The 20289-nt window shown below is 39.8% G+C and overlaps 1 protein-coding gene across 3 annotated transcripts in view; it reads left to right on the top strand.

Annotated features, from left to right (window-relative positions):
- LOC120533249 (NACHT, LRR and PYD domains-containing protein 3-like) overlaps window positions 1-20289 on the top strand; it is a 57889-nt gene that overhangs the window by 11394 nt on the left and 26206 nt on the right. For all 3 annotated transcript variants that reach the window (XM_039760034.1, XM_039760036.1, XM_039760035.1), the window contains 4 exons: window positions 12708-12874; window positions 13022-13196; window positions 14276-14341; window positions 14431-16156. In XM_039760034.1, coding sequence (XP_039615968.1) covers window positions 12708-12874; window positions 13022-13196; window positions 14276-14341; window positions 14431-16156 — 2134 coding nt within the window. The remainder of the gene's footprint in view (window positions 1-12707; window positions 12875-13021; window positions 13197-14275; window positions 14342-14430; window positions 16157-20289) is intronic.

Here is a 20289-nt window from a genome sequence, read left to right as displayed (position 1 = left end):
TTAATTAAATAAGAGGTAGCTTAATGATATATGGGAGAATAAACCGATTTAAAGTAGTTCTTATTTCACTTTGACCCATTTGTGTTGTTTAAGTATCAGAGTCTTGAAATTATACAAAAACTGGGCTACATGGTGACAACAGTGGGTTTACCATGTTCTCTCCATTTGCATATGTTTTTTTTTAAAGTTGATCTAGTTAACTCCGACATCTCAGATGTTTGCATCAGTTATTGTATTTGATTACGTACTTCTCAATCTGTCCAGCATGATATAATGGTGGTGTGCAGAAAATCAGGTCCTGTGATACATTCTTGCTATTTAGGATTGGTGCCAATATACACTGGGGTCATAAGTGAAAGCTACATTGATGAAAAATGTGTCTCAATTGTATGGACTCTCAATAAAAAGTAAGAAAATCATCTAAAATATATATTGATCCTCCAGCAGGCAAACACAATGTAACATTTTCAGCCCTACTCGGGCCTATTCAGGGTTTTATTGGCCAGGGCCTATCCTGGGAGTATTAGGCACCTGCTAGGGACTAGCCCTGGATGAGCCATCAGTCCAACATAGACAATAACACATATCCCTGCTAAATCTGTACTTGAACATTTGAAACACACATGTTATAATCTGAATGTCTATTCCATAATGAAAGTGTAAATATGGAATTTGTGCAATATATGTCTGTGTTTGTGCAAAATGTTGACCCTTTTATCATTATTAGAGGTTGCATACATCATCTACACTACCTCATTTACTCTTATGAGTTGAGAATGTTTTTTGTAATTCTGTAATTGCAGTAACTCCTTGCTATGTTGGCATCATAGATGCTTCGTGTATATTTGTGTTACTGTGATTTAGTGAATACATATCTGATCCCACTTTTGTTAAGTCAATGGTTTGTTGAATAATTGAACTAGTATGTAAGCTTGACTAAAGTACCGTTTTATTTGTTTTTTCCCTTTATTGAATGTTTTAAATTGGACCAATGGCAACCTACATGCAACATTTTGTGAAAATCATTTCAGCCATTTTTGTGAGATTAGCGAACACATAATCAGAGAAAAAGACCAACAAGCAGACAGACAAGATGCAATTTGAATGTCCTTGTGTGTAAAATGCATAAATAACATCAGCCAGAGCTGAAAAATTCAAAAGGCAAACCAAAAGTAATACCATTTTATTTACAGTGATTAATTGTCTTGCTGATGTCTTCTCATTTCATCTTGTTGATTGCGTCCTTCTGCACTTGGATTCACAGTTTCAGACGTTTCTGCAGCCATTACAATACAGCTTATTCTGCCTGATAAATCTCCTCTGTGTTTATTTAGCCCCAGAGTGTCAATCTGAATGAAACACTGGATGGATCTCTTCTGGAGATAAAGACCATATGCAGAACGACTATGTTAGAGTACCGAGACAAACTATTATATCCCAGAATTCAAAGCAGTTTCCACAGAACTAGAAAGTGTTTTGGTGGGACCCCAAGGCAGGGACTGTTTCTCATTAATTATTTTTTAAACCTTTTTTTAAAATTTTGATGATAAATAAAGGTGGTTGTTATTATTATTATTATTATTTGTTTTGGTGGGGGCAGGGGTTTTCTATGCCTCCACTCTCCAATTTGGAATTTTTAGGCCTTGACCTTTTTGAAATTGCTGGCTGTAGATGTGATGTTTATTCAGGAAGACAGCAGTTTTGAGGCAGAATGGAATCAGAAGATGGCATAAACGTGTCAGGATTCATGTAGGAGTCCTAACCGGGAAGACAATTAAATACACGAGTCCATGGATGTGTATCCAGGACTGAGGTGAAAGAACAGAGAGGTAAGTTGTTAGCCAAAAAAGGTACATACAGTATAGCCAGAGCCAAATAACACAAGACAATCTGTAAACACAAAACTAACAGTAAGAAATTACCAAGTTTTACTGTCATTAATACTATCTTGGTCAATCAAGAACGGCATGACCCTGACTTTTATGCCAGCAATTCCTTGCACCTCATCAACTAGCCATGTATTGGCATAGGAACTGTCAACAAAATTATGCTAAAATGGCAGTCCTAATACGGAAGACAAGATGGTTCTGATTGAAAAAGTAAATCATTTTGCAAACAATGTCAGAACACAAGAAAAAAAAATATAGAAATTTATGTTCAGTTTATTTTTCGTGTAGCACTCTTCACTGAGTGCAGGCACAAACTGCTGTGGCAAGTTCTCGGATAAAATGCAGTGTGGAACGGGCCCTGGACACAGACAGATGGACATCGTTCGTTCACCCAACACACGTTTATTATGACCACCACTATATACAATATTTACAATAAAGTCCGTGCACATCCCAGTGCCTCCAGCACCGATCCCCCAAAGTCCAGGCCTCACAGTCCTTTGTGCCTTTCTTCTGGCCGCCTCCAGTCCTCTCTCCAGCTCCATCCTCTTCCACCTGACTTCCGCTCTCGAATGCAGGGAGCCGGCCCCTTTTATACCACCCCAAATGGGCTTCAGCTGCTTCTGCCACACGGGGGCATGTCCAGGAGGAGTGCTGGGAAGTGCCAGCTGCGCACCTGGAAGCTCTCAGAGTGTCCCCATTCTTGGTGTGGCGGAAGTGCTGGGCTCCAGGGTTCTTCAGGCACCGGGGTGCCGCCTGCCGGTGGCCACGGGCCCCTACAGGGTTGGGCTTCCAAGGCCACCAACAAAACCAGGGCGGTCGCCCCCTCATGGTCGGGAGGAGGCACCAGCCCTCCTCCAGTGCCCTCGGGCGTCTCGGCTGGGCTCCACCCCCAGCTGACTGTGACAGCAGATACAAGCTTTACTACCTGCATAAGGATTACATAAAGGCACAAGGTAGTTTGGAAATTATTAATATAAATGGAGCCCAGCACTATAGTATATGTACTGTATTTAATGTGCTCTATAAATAAATGTTGTTGTTGTTTTATTAATTACAGTACCTGTTCAGCTATGGCCAGTAGAGAATGGAGAAAAGGAAAACAAAAACCTCAGTCAGCAGCATCCTGGGTGGTTCATGTTCAATAAGAACACAGAAGGTCAAAGGCAGAGTCACACACAGTCTTGGTCCTAGAGACCCTGGCCAACTGGTCATCCACACCCTCCTGGACATTTAATACTAAAGTCTAATCTGATGACAGAATCTTTCAATCCACTGACTCCGGGGTTTCCAGTAGATCGGATGTCTTTTTTTTTTTTCATGGGCAAAAGAAAAAACGATGAAACTAGATTAGTTTTTAAAAATCAAAGAACAGCTGGAGAAAAAGAATTAAATTATCAGCTAGACCTTGACAGTAGGCCTGATTTTGAGTTTTAGGGCCAGGCCTGCTTTGAGGTCTTTTTGGAGTTGCAGGGCCTGCTTGAAGTTAGGGCTCACAATCCATAAAACATACAGTACAATCCTTTTCCCACTGTCATCAGCTAATTACTTAAAAAAATGAGTCAATTGATCAAGTATTCATCCAATGGAAAATGTATGCGTGTGACAATTCTCAATTGTTTTGGCTTCCTTGTCATTTCATCAAGATCTCCTTCTGTCCAGTTTCATACAGAAACTGCAGAGCAATGGTTTACCCAAGCTAAATGATTCTACACAGAGACATGTGTATTGGACTGTTATTTACTGTGGGTGTTTTGTACTTGTTGTGGCCATATTATGTATTGTAATTACATCTCTTGATAGTGATGCATTTGGGTTTTGTTATGCTGGACATCATTGTACCGCTCCTATTAAAAATGGTGCCACAAGTGTCTAAGCATCCTAAGTTTCTTTCCCCCATGAATCTTGGATACTGGAAAACTTCGCCCATGAGCTTTTTCTTCTGTGAATTAACTCCCAATTTTTAGAGTTATGATATTGGTGATCAGAAATTGCTAGTTATTAAATTGGCATGAGAAAAGTAACAACCCTAGGTCAAGTTTTCATATCACTAAAACATTAGACAACTGCCAGAAATAGAAAATATTGGTTTGTTTGAAGTAAGGGACAAGGAGATGAAACATAGTCAACAAGCAAAATGAAAATTCATTACTGGGAAGACAGAAATTAGGTAACCAAAACCAAACTGCTAAGCTTTAGTTGTAGTCAGAAAACAAAGTAGAGAATCGATCACCAAAAATTTGAAAATGACAAATGACTAGTGCTACTGAGTTTGAATGTATCCAGAATCTTGGACAAACTGTTGAGTACAGCTGATACGCTGGTGATGTCATGTGTCTTTCAATATTGTGCCCCCTTGCAATAGGATGTGTCTACGTGGCAATGTTTCACCAAAATCAGGAAACAATAGAATGGTGCTGTGGGAAAATGTGAAAATATTTCAACTCCTTCAAAATAAGATCAAAAGTAAAAACTACTAAAAAATTTTAAATCGGCAACACAAAAACCCTAAAGAGGAAGGCTAGAACAATACTAAAGAACATAACTAAACACCTGTAAGAATAATCACTACAAGATGATAGCAAATTGTATTATTCACAATATTTAATGTGATTTTGCTTTGGGCAGGTGATAAAACCTAAAAAGGCTGTCACTGTATCTCAACAATTTGAGAGTGCTTTGGTCTCCAAAGATGTAAAACTTACCTTTAGAGATTAGTGTGGACCCACCTGAAAACATCCTAGAAATTGTTAAAAACAGCACAGCCCTTCATCCAGCCCCACATAATACTCAACATAATTTAGTACTTGCCCCAGTAAGAGTCGGGAGGAAAGTATTAAAGTGAGGTCAGAATTTTCCATTAGTCAAACACGCAGATGTTTGGAAAATTACAGAAGTGATAAAAGGATATTTTTGGTGGTGTAACACGAATCGAGACATAAAGTTTTACATTCAGGCTTATCAAATTTTAATGGGGCAAAGTCTAATTTTGGACTCCCAACATGGAAGTTGCAACTGATACCGACTGTAGTTGACCCTTGGTTTTATTAGAGAGCTTCCTTTTTACAGGGTCAAACAGCTGTATTAGTTATTGTGGATTGTTTTATCAAGAAGCAGGCACTTCATTCTTTTAAAAAGGCTTTCATTTGCCAAGGAATTAATTAGCATGCTGTATATCAAAGGAAGTTTTATAGATTAGATTTTTTTATTGGTTCACTCCAATAAACAACTACTAGGAACATTGCTTTAATTTCTTCTTCTTGACCAGAGGTTTCAGGGTTTCCCCCCCTCATTCTTATTGTGAACATTTTGGTGAATTTAACAGCCTTTGCTCCATTTCTGGTACTGGATAGGCCTAAATCTTGCCTCATGAGTTGCAACTAATTTGCCCAAAGTGTAAGCAAATTCAGTGGCTGTGAAACAGAAATAAAGATATGTTTGTGTATTATCGACTATATTTAAGTTACCCTTTCCTTTGTCAAGTTCGTTATTGGATTGGTCTACTCCCGCACCCTAAATAATAACACACACACGCATACATAGATACACATACACTCAGACCCTAACCACAACAGTGCCCTATGAATGACACACACAGTTGGCTAACTTTTAGCACTTAAAAAGTTAAAGAACCACACAACTTGTCACTCTCTCAGCACATCAAGAGACTTATTTACTATCGGCACGGACAACATGCGATGTTTTAAATAGACCTCAGACCTAAATATTACTTTTGGTCTCCAAGAAAATATTAAAACATACAGAGACTCAGTATCCTTGATTATAGGCCATTTATTAGCCAAGAACACCTTCTTCTCACATTGCCCCTAACTTTTGAGCGGCGCCCTCGCTCTCAGCCTTAAAACCCCACATCGTAGAGCTAAATGGCAAAATCTCTAGCTGCTTCAGGTGCTCTTAGAAATCTACCTTATTACTCCAATCACTGTAGATATTAAGACAAAGCATAGAAAGATGAAAACAAGTTACTTTTTATTAAAGAACAAATAATAAGCAATAGAAAATAAGTTTGATAGTAAAGTCTGGATAAAATAGTCTTTAAAAAAAGCTTACTGAAAGGAATCAGTGATGTCAAGGATGAAAGTCTCAGGCGGCGATTGATTTAGCAAACGATGTTCATGAGAATGCTGTTAACTGACGATCGGATGAAAACTGGTTACACGTGTCTTTGTTGTATTCTCTGACGTGGCTCTTCCATCGTCACTGTTTCTATTCTTCTTCTGCTTCTAACGTTGCTTAAAAATGAGGCATATTTATTATAAAGTTCCATGCCGTGGTTTCACAGCACATGAATGTTCCATGCACCTGATTGGCTGGCTGTCAATATGATGGATGAATTTTGCTCCCCAGGTAATAAAATTCTTTGAGATTGCCTCAGTTCTTCCTTTCTCAGGCTGTAAATCCCATTGATGTCCCAGATGTCCATCCGTAAAGTAATCAAGAACCTGAGGTATCAGGTCATGCTTCCTTTCTCGGGCTGTAACTGTTGTAACAGTGAGGTATACAAAAGAAGATATGTCTTTTATTATCCTACATCTGAATTCATCTTGTTGGGTTTGAGCAAAATATAATACAGAATAAAATGTAGATTTTATACACCATAACAGTCTGTATTTTTGCAAGATTTGGGACCTTCTTCCATTTTGTTTCTGTGGGAGGAATTCACAATAGCCATGCTGGCATCTTAGAATTATATTTGCTGTGGGTTTTTGTATTGGTTTCTGAATTCTGCTGCTATATTGTACATTATGATGCTTGATGTCTTAATGTGCCTCTGATCTAAGATTGCAGAGCATACCCAAACATCCTTTATTTGGATTGGATTAACTCTGTTTTACAAATCTTTCTTTATCTTTCTAGTGTTAGAGGAGACAGAAAGGAACTGTCAAACTTTTGCTTTGCACTTTGTGTTTTGGTTTAGTTGCTTTTTACCTGACCTTTGACTTTGATTTTACTTTCTTCCTCCAAGCCCTTGTTTTGCACACAAATCATTTTAAGACTCCTTAACACCAACATCCCCACCATTGGTTGACTTAACTAGTTAAGTGTGGGAGTACGTATGAGTGGACTGTAAGGCATCTGAGATTAACTGCTGCCTTCAAACTAAAGCTGCTGGGATATGTTGTGACTGATACAGAATCCTAAATTACAGTTAAGTCCATAAGTATTTGGATAGTGATACAAATTTCATTGACTCTGTGTGCCATCACAATGGATTTGAAATGAAGTAATCAAGGTGTGATTGAAGTGTAGACTTATAGTTTTAATTTTAAGGCATTTAACACAAATATTGTATGAGCCATTTAGAAAAGACAGCCATTTTTATACATGGTCTTCACATTTTCAGGAGCTCAAAAGTATTTGGACAAACAAACATAATCATGAATAATAATCATGATTTTCAATATTTGTTTGAAAATCCTTTGCAGTCCATGACTGCCTGAAGTCTTGAACCAATGGCCATCTCTAAGTTCTGGGTTTCCACTCTAGTGATGCTTTCCCAGGCCTTTATTGCAGCTGTCTTCAAGTACTGTTTGTTCATTTGACTTTCTGCCTTGCGTTTTGTTTTCGGCAGATAAAATGCATGTCTTATTGGGTTGTGGTCATTTGATTGACTTGGCCATTGAAGAATATTCCACTACTTTGCTTTGAAAGGGACTTGGTTTCTCTCACAGTAAGTTTTGGCTCATTGTCCCTCTATACTGTGAAGCATTGACCTATCCGTACACTTTAGAAATCATACTGCAACTTTTGTCAGTAGTTCTATAATCAATATACACCAGTAACCACTTCTGTTGTTAGTCACGCATGTCCAGGCCATAACATTGCCTCCACCATGTTTTACAGATGAAAACTGTTCAAAAACTGGACTATTTTTTTCAAGAATTGTTTCTGGCAAAGTATAATCTGTCCTTCCTTGAAGCTTTCCAGTGGTTTGCACCTTGTGGTAAACCCTTAGTATTTACTTTCGTTAAGTTTTCTCTTGATTTCAGACTTTGGTAATGATAGGTCTACCTCCAAGAGAGTGTTCCTAGTTTGGCTAAATGTTGTGAGATTGTTTGTTTGTTTTTTTTTTCACCAAGGAAAGAATTCTATGATCATCCACCACAGTTGTCTTCCATGGCCAGTAAGCTTAACATAAAACACAGGAAAATTAATGGAAGGAATTATTAAGGATAAGATTGTGTAGCACATGGCAAGAACAGGAGTTATTCTGAACAGTCAGCATGGGTTCAGAAGAGGGAGGTCGTGTTTTACTAACATGCTGGAATCTATGAGGAGGCAACAAAAGGATACGATCAAAGTGGAGCTTATGATATTATTTATCTGGACTTTCAGAAAGCATTTGATAAGGTGCCACATGAGAGGGTGGGCATCAAACTAAAAAAAGTGGGAGTTCAGGGTGATGTTTGTCGATGGGTGCAGAATTGGCTCAGACACAGGAAGCAGAGGGTGATGGTGCGAGGAACCTCATCAGAACTGGCCGATGTTAAGAGTGGTGAACAGCAGGGGTCAGTGCTAGGGCCGCTGCTATTTTTAATAAATATAAATGATTTAGATACGCATATAAGTAACAAGCTGGTTAAGTTTGCAGATGATACCAAGATAGGTGGATTAGCAGATGATTTGGAATCCGTTATATCATTAGAGAAGGACTTGGATAGCACACAGGCTTGGGCTGAATTGTGGCAGATGAAATTTAATGTCAGTAAATGTAAAGTATTACACATAAGAAGTAAAAATGTTAGGTTTGAATGCACAATGGGCGGTCGGAAAATCGAGAGTACACCTTATGAGAAGGATTTAGGAGACATTGTGGACTCTAAGCTATCAACTTCCCAACAGTGTTCAGAAGCCATTAAGAAGGCTAACAGAATGTCAGGTTATATAGCACGATGTGTGGAGTACAAGACCAAGGAGGTTCTGCTCAAGCTTTATAACACACTGGTGAGGCCTCATCTGGTGTACTGTGTGCAGTTTGGGTCTCCAGGCGACAAAAACGACACAGCAGCGCTAGAAAAGGTCCAGAGAAGAGTGACTAGGCTGATTCCAGGGCTACAGGGGTTGAATTATGAGGAAAGATTAAAAGAGCTGATCCTTCTCTTTAAGAATGTACCAAATGATTGATTTGACCACTCCTGGTGTTTCTGCTGCCTTTCTTGGATGGGTTTGTTTTGTTTTCTCTGCCTAATGATGGTCTGTTTTTACTTGCATGGATAGCCTTTTGGACCTTAATATTGAGAGTTCACAGTGACAGCTTCTAAATGCAAATTCAACATTTGGAATCGGCTCCAGACCTTCTATCTGATTAATAGTTAATGAAATAATGAGGGACCTGCTCACATCTGGCTATGGAACAGCTTGCCAGTCAATTGTCCAAATTTGTTTAAGCCTCTGAAAATGGAGGGACTTTGAATTAATGCCGAAAGCTTACACTTCAAACATGTAATTATTCCCTCATTTCAAATCCATTGTGGTGGTGTATAGAGCTAAAATTATAAAAATGGTGTCACTGTCCAAATACTTAAGGACCTAACTGTAGTTTAACATTTTCAGTACAATAACGGATACTTTAAAGAACATTAAGGAGGGACTTTACTTAGATAATCTGATTTATGTTTGGTGGACATTCAAAGTTTTAGCCCATTGTTAGTAGAGCTCATTTGTGAATAAATGTTTCCATAATGAAATCTGTATAAGAGAGAAGCACAGAAGCTGTGTTGAGATTTAATGATGTAGGTTTGGATTTTTTTCTCCCTACATAATAAAAACCATCATTTAAAAACTGCATTTTGTGTTTACTTGTGTTATATTTGACTAATGGTTAAATGTGTTTGATGATCAGAAACATTTTGTGTGACAAACATGCAAAAGAATAAGAAATCAGGAAGGGGGCAAATAGTTTTTCACACCACGGTATGTATGTATGTACACAGTATACACTGATCACACACATTAAAACCACCTTCCTAGTATTCTGTAGATACACCTTTGTACTGCCAAAAGAGCTCTGGCTCAATTTGACAAGAACTCTGAAAGACCTCTGAAGGTGTCCTGTAGTACCTGGCACCAAGACGTTAGCTGACAATCCTATAAGTTCAATACGTTGTGAGATGGTGGCTTCATGGATTGGACCTTTTTTTCCAGCTCATCCCACAAATGATCAATTGGACAGAGATCTGGGGAATTTGAAGGCAAAGTCAGCATCTTGAACTCTTTTTCATGCTCCTTGAACAATTTCTGAATAATTTTTGCCATGTGGCAGAATGCATTATCCTGCTAATCGAACACTGGGCTTGAACAGAACTGCTTCTATGTGAAGTTCTATTTGTATCTGTATTCATCTTGATCATCAAATATAAAGAAGAGAGATTCACGTTTCTGAAGGATTTCACTTAGTCTCAGATCATTCAGATGTTTAAGGTGCCTTGTGATCAGCCTGGTCAGAGCCATGTGTGGCTCTGTCTCTGTGTCTACTAAGGTGATCTCCCTAAATTTTAACAGAAACCAAAATGCAAGGTTTTGGTACCGAGTGCCTCTAACCCTATCAAATACGATCTTCTGGACCATGGTGGTTTTCCCAAGTCTCACTCTCTATACTCCTTCTAAAAATCTGTTCAGTCCAGATAGGGTCACGTTTCACTTTTGTATTCTCCTTGACCACCTTTGCATGTCCTTCTCATCTTCTCCACTTTATGATGCTTTTCATTGTTGGTCCTTCAATACTGACCAATGAACATCAGCTCAGCATATTGAGTCCAAATCCCACAGCTCTGGTGTGTGGATATCCAGGAAAAGCCTGATCTTCCAGAGTCTTTGAGGGTTCAAACACCCCATTTTTGTGCGTCTCTTGGAGGCCCAAAAATCATAATGAGAACAAGTGAGAAAGTTCAGGAGCAGGAAAATGGATAAGCTGATGTCCAGAGTCACAAAATTAATGGTTTTAACCTTTGATGATAGAGAGGATAAAAGGAGTCACTGCAACCATACAGCTTTATTGAGTTTTTATTGTATCCCTGGGATGAAATTGTGCAAAAGGTGTAGTGCAAGAAACAAAACGCCAATTCTGATTCATTTTTTGGTGTGTCATATGCGTGCACATGGAAGACAGCCTAAGGACATTGGTGATAGTAATTTCCTACCACAACAGGGGTTGGTTCCCTGTTCTAATGCATTCTCTGTTCCTCCCTCTTTAGAACGGAAGATTGACAGTGGTTCCAACACTGACGTGTCTTCTGTTATCCACCCTCCTTGACCCAGTCCTTCCTACCCTGAACCCAAATGACTGGAAGTCCTGCCATTTTGAGCCAGTTCAATTCTGAGCTCCCATCTAAAAGGACTTTATCCACAATTTGTTGCATGTTTTTAATTATTGCTTTATTTAAACTAAGCAGGTTTACAAGGGTTTACGTCCCCCAACACTTTGATTTGCTCTTTACAAGTGGTATTTTACATATGCACATACAGAGTATATATAGAGTACATTTTATATAAAAAAACAAAACACACCCATATTTCTTCTCAAATAAACAATCTCCTTCAATTCTCAGTTCTTACAACTATTTTTCTAACAGGTGTCACACACGTTCTCATGGGTAGAGCGATCAAAGGGACCATAACTGATGTAATGAGCCATTCACAGTTTCATTGTTGCTTCTGTGTGCACTTGGACATGCATTGCTTAATCTTTGAGACAGGCATACGGTACTGACAGGATCAACCAGGTATGTGGCCATGGAGCGGGAGGCCTTGGCAATCAAATGGCTGATCACTCTGCTGAGGTACTACCTTCTGGGCCATGAGTTCATCCTGGTGAAGGATCATGCACCTTTACAATAGATTGCCTTGCACAGGGACTCGAACCCGCGAGTCACAAGGTGGTTTTTAGACCTATAGCCACACAAGTTTTCGGTCGTTTATTGCCAAGGAGTGCTGCAAAGCAATGCCAATTCCCTATCCAAGTGTTGCGAGCTTTTGGGTATGCCCAACTCGATGGGTCGGGTCTGGTCTCTTTGTCACACACGTGCCACCCATGCGCACGTGTGTGACACAGGCAACTGTGCCAGCAGGGATCCCCTTAATCAGTCCAAGACAGTAAACTTCTACAGCTCACTAGTTCTCTCCATCCTGGGAACAAATCCTTTTCTTAATGTCCAGCATCTTCAAGTACGCAATTCCAAACTGTTTTGATGTCAAGCAGTTTAGCCATTCCCATCTTAAATGTCAGTTTATTGGTGTCCACTGTCTTTTCCTTTTCTTGCTTTTTATGTCCATGGTAATCCATTCTTTTTCCTTCCTCCAGTGTTGTCAAAATGTTTGTTTTTCAAAGATGGTGAGAAGCCCTCTCATTTCTGGCAATAATACAGTGGCCTATAAAAGACAAATTGCCAAGGACCCTGTTTTCCCAAGAAAAAATATTGCCAAAACATCTTATCTTAGGCTTACATTTTTTAACAAGAACCACTGGAGAACACCGATAAATTAGCATATGTATTTCATTACATACTGTATGGAGGATATGGAGTTGGAGAGAAATGGGGAAGGAAGAGGATAGTAGATTTTGCAATGGTATTGGATTTGGTAATAGTTAACACATTTTTTTAAAAAGAAAGTAAATCACCTTGTGATTGGAGTAGTGGAGGAAAGGGAACCAAAATAGACGTTCCAATGTCTAGAAGATCTCCTATACCTGAATTCGATTATTTTTGTTTGATCTGTCACTCTTGCGTTTCCAGATTTCCTTTATTGCTCCCATTACTGTCTTCTCATCTCTCTCTCTCTCTCTCTCTCTCTCTCTAGGTTTGATACGAAGATTTTCTGAAGTTATTAAAACATTTAATCATGAGGACCTCCTTAAGGTCACAAAATACTACAAGCCCTATATGGACTATGTAATTGAATGCAACATCGTAAGTGTCCTACAGAACCTAGTCACCAAACGCATCCTCACCAATGATGAGGCTAAGGTAGGAGATCCTCTGTGTTAATAAGGAGGAAGAGGAGTAGATGTGAGGAGGAGAGCTGACATGACAAAACTCAGTGTTAGCAAGAGACTTAATTCTCAGCTGTCCATCACTGATTTGTAAACCATTCTCCTGTTTCATGTATTTCAGAAATTCAAAGCCAAAGAAATTAATAAGGAGACAGAAAATGTGGAGTCCATCATCGGTGACGTGATCAACAAAGATAGCATGATGCTGGTCAGCATGTGGCAGGCATTGGCTGAAGAACTTGAGAGATTTCCATTACCAAATCTGACAAGAATACTGGAGGAGTTGACAGAGGGGGGTGAGTTGGGGGAGTCACAAAGAAGCTCTAAATGTCCATAGAAATATTGGATTAAAACAGAGGGAGGACTCAGGAACACAACAAAAAAGAGTATATGTGCAATATGCCTGTGTGTAGCCCTCTGCACAATATTGACAGGTCCCCTCACTAACACTGGGATTCTTGCCTTAGTCACATAGCTACAATTCTCTCTCCAATTGATCTTTTTTTTTCTGAAGTCCATAACAAGATTGAAGGGGTTCACTGTAACTATTTGAGATGTGATGTTTTGCTGCTGTTTGTTGGTGTCATATTTCACACTTTCATTATTTTCTGTCCTGTTGTCCCAAAATCTTTTAAGACTCTCAACCTACAGTGTCTCCATGCTGCCTACAGACTGTGTTGTTCTTTTTTTTTATCAGCCTGAGACTTGCAGGCTTCATTGTCCTTTTTTGGTTCACTTCCATAACCAGCAGATATGTGTCTTTGTTTCCTTTTTAACATTTTTTGCTTTTTCTTTCTTTGCAAACTTTCAGCCTCAAGTCCAAAGGAGACATTTTGTTCTGACATTTCAATGTTGAGTTACTGCTTTTTCCACTGTCATCCATTTCAATGTTACTTCCATGATCTTCTGTCTGCCCCTAGACAGGCTCCACCTCTTCATTTTTATGTTGAGTCAGATGACCATGAGACCTCTTCTGGGGACTGGCTGAACATCTTGATGTCACACTGCTGGCTGTGAAAATTATGATCTTAGACTTTGAAGGACACCTGAGCTTCTGTAAGGCTGTTTACTGCCTAAATCTTGTCGAACAAGTCTTTCTTTGGACTCTCTACAATAACAATGTTACTCAACATGCCTACTATGTGAGTTTCTCTGTATTTGGTGACTTCCAGGGACTTTGTCACCTGAACAAGCACAATACTGACCTACTGGCCAGTTCTTGCTTTACACTTTAGCCAGAGACAGTTACATATTGGTGCTAATCCGTCACATTTAGACAAAGAGTAAATGTGAGATTACTGTTGATAAATTGCCCACATTCTGTGTTCTTGTATAAGTTACAATTTCCAATGGTAATCATTTCCTTGCTTTTTAGGTCTGGACCTCTTCAAGGACATTCATACCAGTTTTCAACCTTTTCCCATTGATGCTCATATTAAAGGTAAAAATGATGGTCTTATATCTCTGGTCATCAGCTTGTCCATTTTCCTGTTCCCAAGATTTTTCACTTGTCCTCATTATGACTTTTAGGCCTCCAAGAGACACACAAAGATGGTGTATCTGAACCCACAAGGACTCTGGAGGATCAGGCTTCTCCTAGGTATCCACAAACCAAAGCTGTGGGCTTTGAGACTCGATATACTGAGTTGATGGTCATTGGTCAATACAGAAGGATCAACCATGAAAAGCTTCATGAACTAGAGAAGATGGGGAGGACTCATGCCATGCTGGTCGAGGAGAAGACAAAAATGAAATGTGAGCCTATCTGGACTGAGCAGCTTTTCAGAAGGAGTATAGAGAGTGAGACTCCTCCCCACATCATAGTAGTTAGTGGAGTGGCAGGAATTGGGAAGACCACTATGGTTCAGAAGATCATGTTTGACTGGGCCAAAGGCACTCAGTACAAGAGGTTTTCATTTGTGTTTCTTTTTAAATTCAGGGAGCTCAACTTACTAGACACAGAAACAGAGCCACACATGGCTCTGACCAGGCTGATCACAAGGCACTATAAATATCTTAATGATCTTAGATTGAGTGAAATCCTTCAGAAACCGGAATCTCTCCTCTTTATATTTGATGGTCTGGATGAGTATAGACACAAACTGGACTTCACACAGAAGCGGCTTTGTTCAAACCCAGATGACTACTGTCCTATCCCTATTCTGATCACCAGCCTGATCAGTCAGACATTACTTAAGGGCTGTTCAGTGCTCATAACAACCAGGCCGTCAGCCCTGGAGTCCCTGAACATGAAAAGAGTGGATCGATTTGTAGAAATCCTAGGATTCTTCCCTGAACAAAGGCTGTTGTTCTTTAAAAAATTCTTTGGTGATGCTGATCAGGCTGCTGAGGTTTTTCAGTATGTGGAGGAGAATGCCATCCTGTATACCATGTGCTTCAACCCCTCGTTCTGCTGGATTATTTGCTGTGTGTTGAAGAGCTACTTCATGACACCTAAAGAAGAGCGAGGAGCTGCCCCCAGAACTTTCACTGAGCTCTTTGTGATGTTCCTTTGCAACACCCTGACCAATTACAGGAGAGAAGCCAAGGACCAGCGAAGGATTCTAGTAAAATTGGCTAAAATGGCTTATTATGGGGTGGCTAACAGGATTCTTGTGTTTTATGACAAGTTTGAGATGTCCACCTTTGGTCTCCAGTCAGTCCCATCCTCTATGTTTCTCTCAGGGTTTCTCAAAGAAATCCTTCAAAGAGAAAGCACTCTGGAGCAAACAGCATACACGTTCTACCATATTACCCTGCAAGAGTTCATAGCCGCCTGCTCTTTCTATCTCGATCCATCAGGGGGTGTTGAGGAGCTTCTTGTGATGCTGGACTCCTGTGAAGATGGACGATTTGATATTCTTATTCAGTTCCTAGCCGGACTGACCAGGCCTTCTCTTTTTAAAGCACTGTGTGGAATCCTGGGGGAGTTTGAGTGGAAGACGACACAACAGATACTGGAGTGGGTAAAGAGGAAAGCTGTGCAGGGACTACAGGGCCAAGATAAAAGTGAAGCTCTGCGAGTGTGTCAATGGCTCTATGAGACTCAGAATGAGAAATTAATCAGAAATGCTATTGGGAAGGGTTTAAGGATGGACTTCAGTTCCATGACTTTATCTCCTCTGGACTGTGCTGTGCTGAGCTCTGTCATCAGCTGCTGTGGGGAACTTGAGGAGCTTAACCTGTCAAACACACACCTCATCCCAGAGTGCATCAGGAGGCTGGCACCGGGTCTCAGCTGCTGTAGACATGTCAAGTGAGTAATCAGACCTTCGTTAGTTTAGTTTTGTTGTCTGTAAACTCAGTGGAGTTTCATTTGACTCTTAAATCCACTTCTAATAAGTCCCACCTTCCACCCTGTAGGAACTGATGTTACTGCGGTGATGTCTCATGAACGTTTGTCAGCTATCCCTCACATATCAGTGGCACATTAAGACTCTGCTCATTCGGAGCCCTGTACTTGTTTGAGCTGAAACCCTCCATTCTTATTAAAAAAAGACTGTAAAAATAGTGGGTTTAATTAAGAATGAAAATGTTCTTCTGAGAGGTTGACACTGTTGCTAGCCATAATGCGTTCAAAACCGTAACCTAGAGGTAAAGTGGACAAAGGGCAGGGCCATGGTGGACGGTCAGAAGCACATAAACAAAACAAAATAATAAATCAAAGATTAATATTTAAAAATTAGCTTTATTAACAATATTTAATTTCAATTATACAAGCAAGGTGAATGAAAGTAATTAAGCAGTTGTTAAATAACTAAAACATTCAGTTTAGCAACACAACATAATAAACATTTTGAACAATTATTTACAGTATCTGCGGTGGGCTGGCGCCCTGCCCGGGTTTTGTTTCCTGCCTTGTGCCCTGTGTTGGCTGGGATTGGCTCCAGTAGACCCCCGTGACCCTGTAGTTAGGATATAGCGGGCTGGATACTGGAAGGATATTTACAGTATATTGAATGACACCTTTAAAAGACAAAAAATTACCTTCTACACTCAATAGGACATGGTAAAGATATCAAGCCGCCATGTGACACATTGACTGATAGCACAAGCACCTCTCTGTGATATCGGAGAGCAGCCCTGGCATAAAACCTGGACATGTCTTTCAAAATGGACAGTCGGAGCTAGAAAAGTCACTGGTAATCCTGACAACAGCTGGTGCTCCTTCAAAGACAGAACGGCCTCCTTTATCTGTCATGTGGTTTAATTCCTCATTTGGCTGATTGTCTTGTTTAGCGGCATCTCTGATTCATCCCTCTAATTTGAAGCAAACTGTCTTACTGACACTTGTGGATGTCAGTTATTTTAGCCACACCGCTAACTTATGACACAAGCTCTGCATCTGTCAAGATTTTTGTTTCATTGCAGTTCTACATTTATAAAGTTTTGAAGTCCTTTTTTGAATGGAATTTAAAATGAATGACGCCTTAACTGCACCATCAAATACCTAACTGTATGGTCAAATAGTTAATTCTTAAAGGTGTTTGGACCTTCGTATTGGGAACACCATTAACAGCAATAAGAAGGACAGACAGCACAAGGGCAGATAAAGTGTGGATCACTGTAATTCCTGTCTCTTCATCCCTGATCACCAGGGTCACTTTATTAAGGAGTCAGAATAGAGACTCTAAAATATGGCGCCCTCTACAGGTGAAAGTGTCTGCCTGTATCCACTTTAACACACATGAAGCTATGAAGACCCTGCAAGACTCCACCATTTGGCCTTCTTTTATGACATCTCAGGGCTTCCCCTCTCTAATGTTTCATAAAATTCCCTAAGTTACGCAATGGCCCTTTGTCCATACATGAATTCAGCTCTTGTGTTTTTACCTGTGACAGTTCCTCAGTCTCTGCGGTAGAACCTCTGATCCATCTTCTACATCAGACCTGCAGACCACCATAGTTCCATATCCATAGAACTGAACTAAGCACATGAAAAAGAAAAAAAGAAATCAATGAAAAAAACATTTGGAAAGTTGAAAAACTGAAAAAAGACTAAATCTTTTGTAATACGTAAATGTTTTCTATGAAATTCAGGTGAGACATCTTTTATCTCAGTGTTTTACAGGTTTTTTTTTTAGATTATGTGATTTAAATAAATGCAGTAAGAAATTATGGGAATGCAGAAATCTGAAGTCTCACTGGCTTATGTATGTGGGATTCATTACTGGAATGTAGCAGACTTGCTGAGGCATATTGGTACTCATGAAGGAATTAAAGTTTCTCCTCTGTAATTGAAACTGTCAGGCGAGATTTAGACCTGGAGATAATGATGATTTACCTGCAGGAGTCTGTCTGCCTGCCATTCCTTCTGTCCTTGATTACCTCTGCTTATCTTTACAATCTCTATTAATGTCTTCTCACTTCCATGTGGTGTTCTGCTCTCTTCTTGGCTCTCTTTTTCAAAATTGCAATAACTTCTCTGCAGATGATTGACAAGGCGTGGATCAGCTGTGTGAGAGACTGAGGAAAAAATAACTGCAAATATGAGACACTGACATGAATAACCCCTTATTAATCAAGCAACGTAAAAATTTTACTCCTGAAATTCTGTCCAATGCACAAACTACTTCAGTTGCTTTATGTTTGTGTAAGTACAATCTGATCCCATATTTGAGGAGCAGAAGAAAATCTGTCACTAAAGCCAACACTCCTCCTTATCTGTGCGATTAGCTTAAAGCCACATGCCTTATAAGGACAGATCCTGTGAGGTGGCCGAACACGGGTTCAAGCAACGGTGGAACAACTCAACAAGGTTTGGGACTCCAGCCAGGTAGTCCCTTTTAATTCCTTCAAATTTTGCAAACTTGAACAAGTGCCGTCTTGTAATACTTAACATAAGGCAAGCAAGAACAAAGTCAAAATTACTATAGCGCTTGGTAATAGCAAACAAAACAACAGAAAGTATTCTCAGAGCTTTCACTCCCCAGAACTGGTCTCATCAAGATAAGACGACTTAGTGGAGGCACAGGGGTCATTTTATAATGGGAGGACTGTAAGGGGTGGAGCTAGTTTCCTTCCCTGGAAGGTTTCTGGGAGCTGTGGGGAAAAAGGGAGCAAGTTCAGCGTCAGCGCCCCCTCTTGTCCTGGTGGGTTACCGTTTACCTCGAATGAGCCTTCAAGGAGATCCTTAGACGCACATGCGTGACAATCCATTACGGATTCGAAAATATCAAGAAAAGCAGTAAAATACAAAAAAATCGCAGAAACCGACCTTAAAGTCCCAGTGTCAGCAGTGAGGGATGTTAGTTGTATCTATGAGGTGGACGTTCTTTAAACCTTCTGAAATTTCAGATGTTGCAAATGAAACCCACTAAGCAAGGCACAAGGTCACAGCTGGTTCTGTCACCATATACACACTTAGATTTTGCTCCATTTATCTCTTCTCTTCTCTTGTCTTCAATCTCTCACACACTCATCTCTTGATTGACATTAATTCTCGTGTACCTTTGTCCTTCTTTTGTGTGTTGTCCCCTTTCCTCACTTCCTCTTCATCTCTTCCTTATTATTTCTTGATCCTGTTTATCAATTCTCTGATCTTGAGTCAATTCTGGTGTCACATACACTATCCCACTCATTCCCCATTGGAGAAATTTTAAATTGCCAATATCCTGATGCAATAGACATAAAAACATGAAGGGATCATTCGATATGCATGGAGTTTTATTCTTTCAAATATGCAGCAAGTCTCTCATCTTCACAATTGATTAACAAAAACAGGATTACTAATAAAACATTCATTCATTCATTTTCTCTGCTCACTCGTATCCAATCTCATTGGCAGCACAAGCCAAGATACAATGCTCTGAAGCACACCAGTGTCCATCAGGGCACACTCCTACACATTAAATAACAATTCAGAACTGTCTTTGGACTGTCTCAAATCGCTGGCATCCTCTGACTTAGCTTAGACCCTTCACTCTTACAGCTGTGAATATTTGTGAACTTTACCTTGTCACTGCTAACTCCTATTCAGCTCAATGTGACAAGTTTACTTTTGGTTTGGGTTATCCCCACAGTTTAAACAGATGTGATGTAAACACGTCCCAGTTCAGTTTTATGTGTGCTTCCTGTGCTCAGCCACTACTTAAGTGATGTGATTAAGGACATCATGAAACCTATGACTGAGATATTCTTTGATCATTTTTGCCCATCTTGTGCTCACCTGCCTCCTCACCTTCTTACTGATGGTACAAAAACAAAGGGACAGTGAGACTGCAGGAGGGCATTTGTCAATACCATACATTGAGGTGATGGTGATATGGAATTTTTTGCCTGTATTAATGAGGATACTTTGGTTGTTGGCAGTATGACTGGTAAGGGGAGAGGGTTAGCAGATATGTTGGAGAGAAGGAAGGTTGATATACTGTATTGTGCGTGCAAGAG

Source organism: Polypterus senegalus, chromosome 8 (genome assembly GCF_016835505.1).
Source record: "Polypterus senegalus isolate Bchr_013 chromosome 8, ASM1683550v1, whole genome shotgun sequence".
NCBI lineage: Eukaryota > Metazoa > Chordata > Cladistia > Polypteriformes > Polypteridae > Polypterus > Polypterus senegalus.
The sequence above is the reverse complement of the archived record's forward strand: the minus strand, read 5'-3'. Positions and strand labels throughout refer to the sequence as shown.